The sequence below is a fragment of the Vulpes lagopus genome, chromosome 12 (genome assembly GCF_018345385.1).
Source record: "Vulpes lagopus strain Blue_001 chromosome 12, ASM1834538v1, whole genome shotgun sequence".
Taxonomy (NCBI): Eukaryota; Metazoa; Chordata; class Mammalia; order Carnivora; family Canidae; genus Vulpes; species Vulpes lagopus.
In genome coordinates this window covers 47,708,317-47,721,677 of record NC_054835.1, presented here as the reverse complement: position 1 = coordinate 47,721,677, position 13,361 = coordinate 47,708,317, and the positions used below count along the sequence as shown (strand labels likewise).

General features: G+C 52.7%; 1 protein-coding gene across 1 annotated transcript; it reads left to right on the top strand.

Annotated features, from left to right (window-relative positions):
* Positions 1 to 227: 227 nt before the first annotated feature.
* On the top strand, positions 228 to 12,935 carry CACNG1 (calcium voltage-gated channel auxiliary subunit gamma 1). The gene is made up of 4 exons (XM_041723801.1): positions 228 to 559; positions 10,880 to 10,954; positions 11,636 to 11,773; positions 12,189 to 12,935. The coding sequence occupies exons 1-4, from the start codon at positions 325 to 327 to the stop codon at positions 12,413 to 12,415; spliced, it is 675 nt and encodes a 224-aa protein (XP_041579735.1). The 5' UTR covers positions 228 to 324; the 3' UTR covers positions 12,416 to 12,935.
* The last annotated feature ends 426 nt before the right edge of the window (positions 12,936 to 13,361 follow it).

Sequence of the window (13,361 nt, the reverse complement as noted above, 5' to 3'; positions counted from 1 at the left end):
TCTCCTTGCCCCTCCTTAAGGTATTTTAGGTCTCAGGAGGGAAAGAAAGTCCTGAAACCCGAGGAGAAGCTATCCTCGGTGACACGCCTGGGATGTGCATTAATAGAAGCCTCCCTCAGGCCCCTGACACGTCTGGGCAGCTGCTCAGCCCCGTCTGGTGTCCCTCAGCCCCGAGGCCAGCCCACTCTGGCTCAGCAGGACGCACTAAACTTAGCTTCCACCCCCAGCTCGATAATCACTGCCACCTCCCCAGCCTGGCTGCCACCTGCACGGGACACACCGCCACCAGACTGTGCCCAGGGCACCCACTCCTCCGCCACCACCATGTCCCAGACCAAAGCGCCGAAGGTCCGCGCGACCCTCTTCTGCATCCTGGTGGGCATCGTGCTGGCCTTGGTGGCCGTGGTGACCGACCACTGGGCCGTGCTGAGCCCCGAGGTGAAGCACCACAATGCCACCTGCGAGGCGGCCCACTTCGGCCTCTGGCGGATTTGCACCAAGCGCATTGTCATGACTGACAGCAAGGACAAGACGTGTGGACCCATCACCCTGCCTGGGGGTAACGTACCCACCCTCTGACCCCGTCCCTGCCTCCTGCCCTGCTTCATGCCCCTGGAAAAGGTGCCACTGGGAAAGAGGGCAGGTTTCCCTGCCTCAGAGCAGAGATCGCGCCCAGCCTCGGTGCCCAGGGAAGAGGATCCGAATGGCCTGTGTCCTACTGGCCAGGGCCGCTTGTAAAGCCAGGGCGTCTGTCCCTCTTTCTGTCCCACAGAGGCTCCCGGCCTTCACCCTGAGCAGGGGGCTACCCAGCTGGGCCTAACAGGCCCGAGGCCCTGGCCCCCGCAGTGGCCACCCTTCTGGGTGACCCCGCTTTCCTCTCTCCCTGCACAGACAGGCTCAGTGGCCCTAAGTCCTCAGGCTGCAGGGACATGTGCGGCTGGCACGGTCACTCCCCAGGGTCGGCCACCAGATTTGCACAGCATAGCGCAAAACGAAAATGCAGGGCTCTTTGTGCATATTTTTAAGGATTTCGAGATGGTAACAGTGACACACGGAGCCGAGTGTGGGTCCCTTCTGTGTGCAGGGCCTTGATTGACCGCAGAAGCCACACATCTGTAAAGCAGGGCCCAGTCGTAGACGAGCCTCCCGCCTTTTGTCAGAACTGTCACACCTGCACATCCTCTCTTAGCTCAGACCCCTCGGAGCTGGGATGCGTGTCCTCCTGCTCTGATTTCAGTGCGTTCCCCAATTTCCTACCCTGTGACCGAACCGCACATCCGAGGTGAGCTCCTCGTGAAGGATCAGGGTGGTATTAGGGTGACCAGTCTATGCTACAAATGCGGAGCCCTCCACACTCATAGCGAACAGAGCACACGCTGGGGAAAGAGCCCTGCGTGGAGAACCAGAGGACTGGGCTCTGCGTGCATTGCCCACGACACTCCAATGACTCCAGGGTCCACCAAGCCCATTGCGGCCTCTGCTTCCCCCTGTAAAATACAGTGTTCGGGCTCTGCAAAGCCCCTTTCAGCCTTTACAAATGGCACCGTAAGGTGGCAGTGGGCCAGGGCGAGTACAGGGACCCACCTGCCTTGCAGAATTATTCCCTCTGTTAGCAGACTGGGTGTTCCTTGAACCCAGTTCCTTGAACTTTCAAGGAAGTCAGGGCTAAGTCCCCAGAGATCTTGCAGTCTGTGCGTGGGACAAAGGAGCCCAAACCCCATGCCTCTACTTCTCCTTTTCCTCCTCTTTTCCCTCCTGCTGGCTCTAGAAAACCCCTGCCTCGCTCATTCCCCCTGGACACACGGAAGACTCGTAAATACCCAGCTGTCTTAGAAACACTGCGTCCCCGGGCCGAGGGCTTTAACAGACGTGGACATGTGCTTGAAGGGTATCACGTAGCTCACATGCCCGCGCTCCTCAGCCCCGGCCCAGCACAGCCGTAAACAGATGCATCATCCAGCCAATTCCCATGGGTGGGGCAGGGCAGGGGGAGGCAGATTCTCCACGGACCACGCATGGGAGTGCCCTGCCATGGTCCCGTCCACCTGTCCTCAGAGGCACCTACCTTTTAAAGTCTGCTGAGTTTATAGAGCAGATGAGCAGGGAGGCGAGGCAAGTCCATACAAGGAAGGGACAAACTAGCAAGAGGTTAGCTGCACAGGCCCGACAGGCATGGTTTGGTCCTGACCCTGACCAGAGTCTATCTCTACGCCTTCTTGCCCCGCTCCAGAGTGAATCATACCTCCCACACTTGTGAGCCCAGCCCTACCCTTGACAAGCTTCTGAAGTATGTGCCAGCAATCTCCCCTCTCCTTTCTCTGCAGATGGACACCTTTTTCCTTCCCCACCCACCTTTCCTGTGCTCTGTGGGGTTACTTTTTTCTAGAGGGAGGAAGAGAGCGCATACATGTTCTCTCGCTTATTATTAATAGCAGTAATAGGGACCGCAAACACAAATCTGCCAACTATTGTTTTCAGTGCCTCCCATCTTTTAACTTTGAATGACATCAGAAGAAAAGGCAGGGTAAGAATCCCCCTAAATCCTCTTCTCCATAAAGACAATGAGAACTCTGGCAAAACACGGTCAGAACAAACCTTTTCAGAACCCTGGACACTAACGAATCTTGCAGCAATCCAGCGAGTGCTTATTCAAGAAAAACAGGTGAATCTGAGTCAGAATGGTGAGTTTTGTGGTGCTTTAACTTGCTCTATTTCTGTTCCCCGCTCCCCAAGTCTATTAGAGCCTTGAAAACCAACAGCCTGCAAACAGTGTAAATTTAGCCCCCAAAGGGGACAGATGGGGCTGGATCTCATTCAAAGCCTCATTCCCAGAGAACTGTCATTATTTGATCTGCCTGGTGGTTCCCTGGAAGTCCCCACTTGTAAGGCTGTCTTTATTTGACCTGATGCTGAGCTCACTCAGTGGAAACAGTCTTTTTCTCAGGGGGCATTTGGCAAAAACAATTAGAAGCAATTGTTTAATAGCATAATTTCCTGAGGCAGTAGACAACAGTTAGGGCAAACAATAGGCTACCAAAACCGCTAGAGAGTTAGATGTCCATAGGTGGCTTGGAAGAGCTCCAACAAGGATGCCTGGGTGGTTCAGTGGTTGAGCATCTGCCTTCGGCTCAGGGTGTGATCCCAGGATCCTGGGATCAAGTCCCTCATTGGGTTCCCTAGGGGGAGCCTGCTTCACCCTCTCCCTGTGTCTCTGCCTCTCACTGGGTGTCTCTCATGAATAAATAACTAAAATCTTTGAAACAGAAAAGAAAAGCTCCAACATATTCCTGAGAATTTAGAAGGCCATGTGCATGCACAGCGCTGTATGGTGCACAGGAAAGCCCAAGAAGGCCCTAAGCTCTCACCTCAGGCTGATCTTGAGGCTGTGGGAAAGCAGAAAGCGGCGGCTAAGGCAGAAATGTGGGCTGCTTGGCGGAGTACTTAGCTCTCTGCTTAGCACAGAGCCCCTCAGTAAAGACTAGGAGGTGTATTAGTCCAAGCATTTTACAAAATGTGAGCTGATTACCAAACTAACTGAGCAGAGTTCAGAGGTCACACATAACAAAGAAAACAGACTTTGCAAAATTAATTAGGTCACTGAACAAACCATAATAAACAGTGAGCAAATCCTAGGGAAGGGTGAGACTCTGATTTCCAGAATTGCTCATTATATTGTTTAAGTATTTCAGCTTTAAATTTAAAGTTTAAGTTTAAAAAAATCACAAGACATGCAAAGAGGTAAAACAGTATGGCCCATAAATAAGGAGGATAAAGCCAGTCCATAGATCCTTAAGGAAACCAGATATTGGTCTCAAAGACTATAAATCAGTTATTTTATTTTTTTAAAGACTTTATTTATTTATTCATCACACACACACACACAGAGAGAGAGAGAGAGAGAGAGGCAGAGGGAGAAGCAGTCTCCATGCAGGGAGCCTGACGTGGGACTCGATCCTGGGTCTCCAGGATCACACCCTGGGCTGAAGGCGGCGCTAAACCACTGAGCCACCCAGGCTGCCTTAAATCAGCTATTTTAGATACACTCAAAGAACTAAAAAAAAAAGTCTAAACAACTAAAGATGAGAATGATGTCTCATGAAATACAGATTATCAATGAAGAGATCGAAATTATTGTAAAAGGACCTAATAGTGTGAGTTCAAGACCCATGTTGCACTCTGCACTGGGCATGGAACCCAGTGGGGGTGTCTGGGTGGTGCAGTTGGTTAAGTGTCCAATTCTTGGTTTTGGCTCAGGTCGTGATCTCAGGGTCATGAGATCAAGCCCCACTTCAGGCTCTGCACTCAGTGAGAATCTGCTTGAGATTCTCTCTCCCTCTCCCTCTGCCCCTCTTGCTCATGCTCTCTCTCTCTCTTAAATAAATAAACAAATCTTTAAAAAGAAAACATACACACACACACACACACAAAAGAAAATAAAGTGCCTAATAGAAATCCTGGAGTTGAGAACTATAATAATTGAAATGGAAAACTCACTAGAAGGATTAAATAGCAGATCTGTGCAGGTGCAAAAATAATAATAATAATAAGTGAACTTGAAGATAGATCAATTGAGATTAATGTGAGGAATAGACAGAAAAAAAGAAGAAGAAAAGAACAGAGCCTCAGAGACCTGTGAGATAATATCAAATGCACTAATATACACATAATGGTGGTCCCAGAAGGACAGGAGAGAGAAAGGAGCAGGAAGCAGCAAAGCAGAAAAATAATGGCTGAAAAGTTTCCAAAAATTTTAAAAGATTTTATTTATTTATTCATGAGAGATGCAGAGAGAGAAGCAGAGACATAAGCAGAAGAAGAAGCAGGCTCCTCAAGGGGAGCCCAATGAGGAATCGATCCCGGGACTCTGGGACCACACCCTGAGCCAAAAGCAGATACTCAACCACTGAGCCACCCAGGCGTCTCAAGTTTCCAAATTTGATGAAAAATATTAATCTTAAAATTTATAGAGCTTAATGAATCCTAGTAGGACAAATTCACACCTAGACATATCATAATCAGAACTGTTAAAAGATAAAGACACAAAACCTTGGAAGCAGCAAGAAATGACTCACCACATACAAGGGACCTTAGTAAGGTAAGATTTATAGCTGATACTTTTCCCAGAAACCATGGAGGTCAGAAGGCAGTGGGATGACAAACAGAAATATATATACACTCATCTAATCCTCACAAAATCCTCTACAGGATCCATACTATTACCATCATCCCATCTTACAGATAAAGAAAATGAGGCAAAGAGAAGTTGGGTAACTTGACCGAGGCCAACACAATTACCACGGCAGACCAGCTAGGGCTCATACCCCTAAAATCCACCTTCTTGGTAGCTACATAATATTACTTGACAACAAGCCAGTGGGGAGGCTGTCATTCTTTAGATGGTTCTTGTTCTACATATGGGAAAACTGATGCTCAGAGCGGCCTTCCCAAGCTAACCTTCTCACAAGTAGAGGTTCAACACCCAAGTCTCAAATCCAGAGCTCCTTTCCTCACCAGCCCACTCCCATATGATACCCCACCCCCACTGCACATACAAACACAATTCCTCAAAGCTGCTGATCCAGGCAAACACATAAGAGGCCAACTTTTGGCAGGCCATGCTTTAGGAGAAGCTCAGCTGGGGGCTGGTTCAATAGAGGAGACTTTTTTTTTTTTTTTTTTTAGAGGAGACTTTTTAAGTTCCTATTCAGCCTTAGAGCGCTGGAGGCTCTAAGGACATAAACTGTCTAATCTGGTTTTCCCTACTGGCCCAAAGGGGTTTTATTTTATTTTTTTATTTTATTTTATTTATTTATGATAGGCACACAGTGAGAGAGAGAGAGAGAGGCAGAGACATAGGCAGAGGGAGAAGTAGGCTCCATGCACTAGGAGCCCGACGTGGGATTCGATCCCGGGTCTCCAGGATCGCGCCCTGGGCCAAAGGCAGGTGCCAAACCACTGTGCCACCCAGGGATCCCCCCCAAAGGGTTTTAGAAGGACTGTCATGCAAAGATTAACATCTAAGGTCAATTCCAACGCCTTCAATCTCACAACGAATGAGAGGAGGGTCTTCCCCCACTGTCAGGAGACTCTGTCTGTCTGAAAGCCCAAGTGAATCACCCCAGAGGGATGATTCATCATTCCCTGCCCGTGGGTTGGGTGGAATGTTGTTTTTCTCAGGCGCTGTCTCTCCAGGCTAAGGCAGCAGACTGCCCCAATACCCCATTTCCCTTATGGCCCATCCTCTCTCCCAGTACCTGGTGCAGGAACTGGAGCCATATGGAAGAACATCGTGTTATGGACCCCAAGAATTTCAGGGGCTCCCTTTCCCATCCACAAGAACCCATACTAGAGACCCAGCTCAGACTTTCCCCCCATATAACAGCAATGATCTGACCCTCTGGGATTGGGTCCTGGGGACTTTTGCAACCCAATTGATAGAAGTCCTCAATCAGAGCGGTGGGGGGAGACAGAGCACAGAGAAATCACTATCAGGCATCAAGAACTTCTTTTACAAAAAGGGTGAAGACAGCCCTGGCATTGATGCAAGTAACAAGTAAGTGAAATATTTTTTCCGACCCCTAAGTCGTTAGTTCCCTTGGCTTTGTGTAAATCAACAAGGTATTTTTTTTAATATATTAAAGTCTGCATCCCCCAGCACTGGGTACACTGATACATTCTCAGTGATAACCCAGAAGCATCATATAAATTATCCCAACTATCCGAGAAAACATGCATTAACTCAAGTTCAGGTTGTAATTAAATGTGCCTCCTGTTATAATTCTTTGAAATTGGCACCGTTAGATTAAACAGCTTAACAATAACCCACAACCCTCGGACCAACTTCCTTAGATATAGTTCCGTGCAGGCATTCCCTGAATCCGAATACTTGGTTAGCCATGATACCCAACCCCAGGCCAGCTCAATAGCTGAGTTCACCATATTATTTTTAAAGTTTTATTTTTATTTATGAGAAAGAGAGAGAGCAGAGTGGAGGGGCAGAGGGAGAGGGAGAGAGAGTTTTAAGCAGACTCCTTGCTGAGTGCAGAGCCTGATGTGGGGCTCAATCTCACAACCCCAAGATCATGACCTGAGCTGAAACCAAGAGTTGCATGCTCAACCGACACGATCCACCCGGGCACCCCCAAGTTCACTATATTTTTAAGGAACAACCCACTGAGTCTTAGGACAGTTCATGACAGACATTTCTGAAATATAGAAAAATAGAAATACAAATATTCGAGGCACCGTGAGCCATTCACAGAGACAAAGGAGGCTGGAGGAACTTCAGACTTCCTAATAATTGGTCCCAGGTCATCACCCTGACATTGGTATCTCCACTGACTTGATTCAAAGCACAGATTTGGCTCGAAACACAGTAAGCTATCAATCTGGGTGGTTTTGGTGTGTATAATGCCAGCCCCCCATGAAATTTGCAGGAGTAGGATCAACGTCCTGCTGCTTCTGCCCAGTGAAGGGGCTATAATCCATCAAGACTAAGCCATAAGCCCTGAGCTTTGTGCAGTTGTGATGGAAGCCAGGGAAGAGGCAACGGAAGGACTTCAGAAAGGCAGAGGCAGGAAGACTCAGAATCTGCACAGCTGTCACAGAGCTGTCACTGCCTCTCTCCTCCAAGCCCCTCACCCATGACTAAGTGGCGCACACAGAGCCCAACTCGGATGTCCTTCCTTTTTAAGTTGCTCCTGATGCTCTGTTTACCCAGAATCCCTCAGACAAAGAAGCAGAAGCAGGGTCTGCCCACCTGAGCAGGACCCTGGGCAACTCTTGAGTGACACGGGCAGATGCCCAGCTTGATTCTTCCTGAATGAGCGTCTTGTTGGTGCCGGATGTGTCCGGAATGACGGCTGGGTCTGACATGCCCCCATTCCTGCTGGGGTCATCAGGGACCACAAAGGGCCTTATCGTCTTCCAGAGGGGGTCATGGGGCCCTGGAGCAGATGTTACTCTTGGGGCTCAGGGCAGAAGACTCTGGCCTTCCTCATGTGCTAAGTTCAAGAGAGGGGAGAGGGGGCACCTGGGTGGCTCAGCAGTTGAGCATCTGCCTTTGGCTCAGGGTGTGATCCCAGGGTCTTGGGATCCAGTCCCCTATGGGGCTCCCTGCAGGGAGCCTGCTTCTCCCTCTGCCTGTGTCTTGCCTCTCTCTCACCCTGTCTCTCATGAATGAGTAAATAAAATATTTTTTATTTATTTATTTATTTATTTATTTATTTATTTATTTATTTATGAGAGTGAGAGAGAGAGAGAGGCAGAGACAAGGGCAGAGGAAGAAGCAGGCTCCATGCCGGGAGCCCAACGCAGGACTCGATCCCGGGACTCCAGGATCGCGCCCTGGGCTGAATGCAGGCGCTAAACCGCTGAGCCACCCAGGGATCCCCAAGTAAATAAAATCTTAAAAAATAAAAATAAAAAGAGAGGGCGGCGGGGACGGGGTTGGCCCATCCATTCTCAAGCCCGAGGTTCAGCTACGTCAGGGAGAAGCTGAGACTTCCAGATGTGCTGTGTGGGAGCCACCCCCACCCTACAGGGGACCCCCCCATCCCACACATGTGACATCATTCAACAGGGGAGGACAGGAGGTAGAGACTGTGCCGGGGCTGCTGAAGGGGAAATTCTCCCCCGGAAACCCCCAGGCCGGCTTCCCCAGACACGCAGCCTCCCGCTCGGGCCTGAGCACGGGCTCACGCAGGCGGCGGTGTCCGGGTGGAGCGTGCTGGGCCGTCCACCGGGTGGGGGCTGACAGCACAACCCAAGGCCACAAGAGAGGCTCAGCGGCCCGAGCTGCCAAAGCGCTGCGCTGCGGCCGGGCCCTGGCGGGCCTTTATCTGGCCGCCCTGGGCTCCAAAGGCTTTTACCTCGCGGACTGCGTGGTGGGAGGCCGCTGACCGTGAAATACGCTTGAATCCGGCCAATTCTCTTCAGAGGGTTTTCAATGACACCCGAAACTGGCCCTTAAAGAATGAAACAGAAATGCTCCTTTGTCAGAGGGAGACACACACGGAGACTTGTGGCCCAGCACGAGCCACTCGGAAGCAGTGATTCAAGAGAATCTGGAGCTAAAAAAAAAAAAAAAAAAATTATCTAGAGCTAATAATCTAACCAACAGAAGAGGGTTGCATTAGGCTTTAAAATAGCGCCGGAAGCTGTGAGGGAAAAAAAAAAAGAGCAGCATTAATTCTGACATCACCCGGCAGTCAGACACCCCAGGTAACTCTGCTCAAAAGGAAAGTGATTTAAATATAGAAGCTCAAAGAGAAAGCTGTTTACCTCTCAGAACACTTACTGTGGCTAAACCAGGCTCCTCCAGGCTCCAGGGGTCACTTCCTTCCTCCCCCTGGGGGAGCAGCAGCAACCCAGCAACCCTGACCTTGGGGGAGGGGGACGGGGTTGGAGGGGGAGGCCATAGGCCTAAGGGGCAATAAGATGATTTAGGTCAGAGGGAAGAGGGCCTGCAACCCCACGAAAGCTATGACTCTGGCACCGCCTCAGGTGCATTTCCTAAAGAAACCAGGCACCAATAATCATGATAATCTCAATAGACCCTGAAAGTGAAGAAATGAATGCGCAAACTAGACCCCATCTGAACTAGGAGTGGAGGGTCGTGGGCCCGCCCAGGGGAAAAAGGAATCGATGGAGGGCCTTGCACAAATAAAAAGCAGCCTAATTTAATTTTTTTTAAGGAAACGTAAAATAGCATGATTTTTAAAAACCATTCACCTACTTCCTAAAAATGGAGTAAAGAATATCAAACTGTATTCATTAAGCAGTAAGGATATCCTTTGGTTTTTTTTTTGGGGGGGGGGGGGGTTAAGGATATCCTTTGGTTTTGAAGTATGTCAAGTGACAAGAGAAATTTTAAGGAGAAAAATGGAAGAGAAATTATGCCTGAAATTGTGTTTAAAACCCGCATGAATTTCTTTGTTCTGAGTCCTTCCTCTGCGCCCCCGCCCCCCCTCCCAAAATCCAGATTTTTGGTCCTGCCACTCACAGATCTTCTACGGCTTCTCTGACACTAATCAGATAGAACAATTGGCTCGCCAGGAAAGGTTTTGTCTGGGCCATCTCTATGGCCACAGGGGTCGAAGGTCTGATAAAATGACACATGGTGACAATTGGCTCTTGAATGGAAGCACTCCCCCCTGCACCCAAAAGTATCCATTTGGCCCACTCAGAAAAGCTCTTTGTGGGGGCATTTAAGGGACCTGGAGCAGGGCTTCCCAAACTGGGTGAGCATCAGAATCTTCTGGAAAGCCTTTGAAAAACATCATGGGCTTCCGGGTCACACCCAGTGCATCAGGACGGGCCTAGATTTTGGTGTGACCAGGCTTTCTCATCCTCAGCCCTACTGACACAGTGGGGCCAGTTAATTCTATGTTGTACACGGCTGGCCTGTCGTTGTAGGATGTTAGCAGTATTCCTGGCCTCTGTCCACTACGTGCTAGTAGTGACACCAAAACTGTCTCCAGACACTGCCCACCATCTCCTGGGGGGCAGAATAAGCTCCAAACGGTGAGAAGCACCATTTGGCCCTTTGTTAATGGTGTTCCCTGCACCCCGTGACAAACGAGTTGCTGAGCCTCAGTTATCCCGTCTACCTAATGGGCTCAGAACCCAGAGCACTATGTGCCCTCTCGACTGAGTCAGCCTTTGCTTTCTGAAGATCTCCTGGCCTCTTATGAAACCCCCTTCTCCTACTGAAATGTTGGTCTAAGGGTCAGAGAAAGAGGTTTGTTTCAGCCCAGATTCAGGGTTTAGGAGAATGAGGGCAGGTCCAGTGGGATCACACCCACGGTCTTCGGGTGGAGCTTCTGCTGGAGCTGCAGGCCCTTTGGCTCAACTCATAGGCTGTTTCCCCCCTTTGCAGAGAAAAACTGTTCCTACTTCAGGCATTTTAACCCTGGCGAGACCTCGGAGATCTTCGAAGTCACTACTCAGAAAGGTGAGCTGGTGGGGGAAGCAGGGAGGGTCAGGAAGAGCGACTTCTGTGAAGGCTGCTGAGCCACAGAATCGTTTGGCTTAAACCATTGCGATGAAAAGCAGCTGGGCGCCCCGAGACCACGGCCCTGGGTGGCCAGCCATCCCGAGGGCTTGAGGGAGCTTGTGGGGAGGCCTTTCCCGGCAGGGCCCCCAACTGCAGGACTAGTTTCCCATGCCAGTGCACACGAGCACACTCTCTCCGGCAATCTCTGCACAGTGGTGCATGCACACACACGGTCACCCACGAGGCCCTGCAACAAGCCACCTTGCAGCGGGCACATGCCAGTGCACACGAGCACACTCTCCCTGGCAGTCTTCGGTGCATGCACACTCAGCCCTGCAACAAGCCACCCTTGCAGCGGCTGCTTGACGACCCAGGACAGACCACCCTCACCCCGAGCCCGCCCTCTGCCCCGTGGCTCGCAGGCAGCTTTCAGCTCCAGAAAGGTCTGCGGCTGCGCCCGGGGAAGGAGCCCGCAGCTTAGGACCCCCCACCCCCTGGGGAGTGGGAAGGGGATCCGGTTGCCATCGCGGTCCCCCTTCCCCGCTGCGTGGCTCCGAGTGCGGGGCTCGTCGCGGCCCCTCCGCGACCCCAGGGGCCGGGGCACAGGCTGAGCCGCCGCCGCGCCTGCCCGTCCCGCAGAGTACAGCATCTCGGCCGCCGCCATCGCCGTCTTCAGCCTCGGCTTCATCATCATGGGGACCACGTGCGCGCTGCTGTCCTGCGGGAGGAAGCGGGACTACCTGCTGCGGCCCGCGTCCATGTTCTACGCGTTCGCAGGTGAGGGGGGCTGTGCACCTGGCGCGGGGCGGGCAGGGGCGCGGGGTGCGGGGCGGGGCGGGGCGGGCAGGGGTGCGGGGCGCGGAGCGGGAAGGGAAGGGGCGCAACGGGGCGCGAAGGGGCGCAGGGCGGGCAGGGGCACAGGGCGGGGGCGGGAGGCGGGCAGGGGCGCGGGGTGCGGGGCGCGGAGCAGGAAGGGGCGCGGGGTGCAGGGTGCAGGGCGCGACGGGGCGCAAAGGGTCGTGGGGTGCAGGGCGGGCTGGGGCGCGGGGTGCAGGGCGCGGGAAGGGCAGGGGCGCGGGGTGCGGGGCGGGGCGGGCAGGGGTGCGGGGTGCGGGGCGGCAGGGGCGCGGGGCGGGGGCGGGGGGCGGGCAGGGGCGCCCCCTGGCAGCTCCCTGAGGGGCGTGGCCCGCAGGCCTGTGCATCTTCGTGTCGGTGGAGGTCACGCGGCAGTCGGTGAAGCGCATGATCGACAGCGAGCACACGGCCTGGATCGACTACTACTACTCCTGGTCCTTCGCCTGCGCCTGCGCCGCCTTCGTGCTCCTCTTCCTCGGCGGCCTCGCCCTCCTGCTCTTCTCCCTGCCTCGAATGCCCCAGAACCCCTGGGAGTCCTGCATGGACGCCGAGCCCGAGCACTAGCCCTCCCGGAGCCCCAGCCGCCCCCGCCCCCGCCCCCGGGGCTTTGTCCTCAGGTAGCCGGGCCTGGCCCAGAACGGTCTAGAGAGGAGGCGGGGCCTGCCCCTCCCCGCGCCCACCAGCCCAGCACAGCCGCTGCTGCTCCCCTCTCTGAGCCCTGCTCTGGGCTGTGACAGGCCTCCCTGGCAATCCAGCAAGTGGACGTGATGCACACCTGACGCCGGGCGGGCGCAGTGGGGCCAGCGGGTGCACAGGTGATTGGTGAGGACCGACCTTCCCCTGGAGCTCCAGGCCGCCCTCACCGAGCCACTTGTCTCTGATAAGCGGGGTCCAGTTGTCCTCTGTTAGCCCTCTAGGGACACCCTGTGCTCCTTTACCAGTTCTGGGTGTTGCCTGTGTAAATAGCCAACCCCTCCCTCCTTCTCTGGGACAAGATACACCCTTTCCTTGGTTTCCAAGACACCTGAGGAGCATTTTTTAACTGGGTACAATCTGTGTTTGAAATAAAAGCTCTTTGAAAACTTACTTTTTCCTTGCGCCTTGCATAGAAATTGCTTGGATTCCTGACATCGGTCAGCCCAGCGGCCCCACGACCCTGAAGGGAAAAGAAAACCATGTCCCCCTGGCCTGTGTCGAGGACTTTTGTAGGGAGGTGTGGGGATGACCGGGTAATGGGGTCCTGTTTACCGATAAGACTTAGGGGTTCTGAATTCCAGCCTGGATCGCTGGGCCCTGGGAGTTTCTTTGGGAGAAACCAGAGACCATCTGACTAGGCAAGGGTGTTAAAAATAAGGAGGGGTTATTTCCAGAGCCCCAGCGTGCTGGCATCCAAGTGCTAACACAGCACTCAAGCAGCACAACCACACGTGTCTGATTTCAGACGCTGGATTTTTGATGCAAGGAGCATCAGGAAGCAGGGCTTAGCCGTTAGACACTTAGGGCCCCACGG

What these genes read in the sequence shown, in the direction of transcription:
- CACNG1 (XM_041723801.1), top strand. Translation starts at nt 325, where the DNA reads ATGTCCCAGACCAAAGCGCCGAAGGTCCGCGCGACCCTCTTCTGCATC. An exon ending in CGAAGTCACTACTCAGAAAG is followed by an intron (nt 10,955 to 11,635) that starts GTGAGCTGGTGG and finishes CCCGTCCCGCAG; the next exon opens with AGTACAGCATCTCGGCCGCC. An exon ending in CATGTTCTACGCGTTCGCAG is followed by an intron (nt 11,774 to 12,188) that starts GTGAGGGGGGCT and finishes CGTGGCCCGCAG; the next exon opens with GCCTGTGCATCTTCGTGTCG.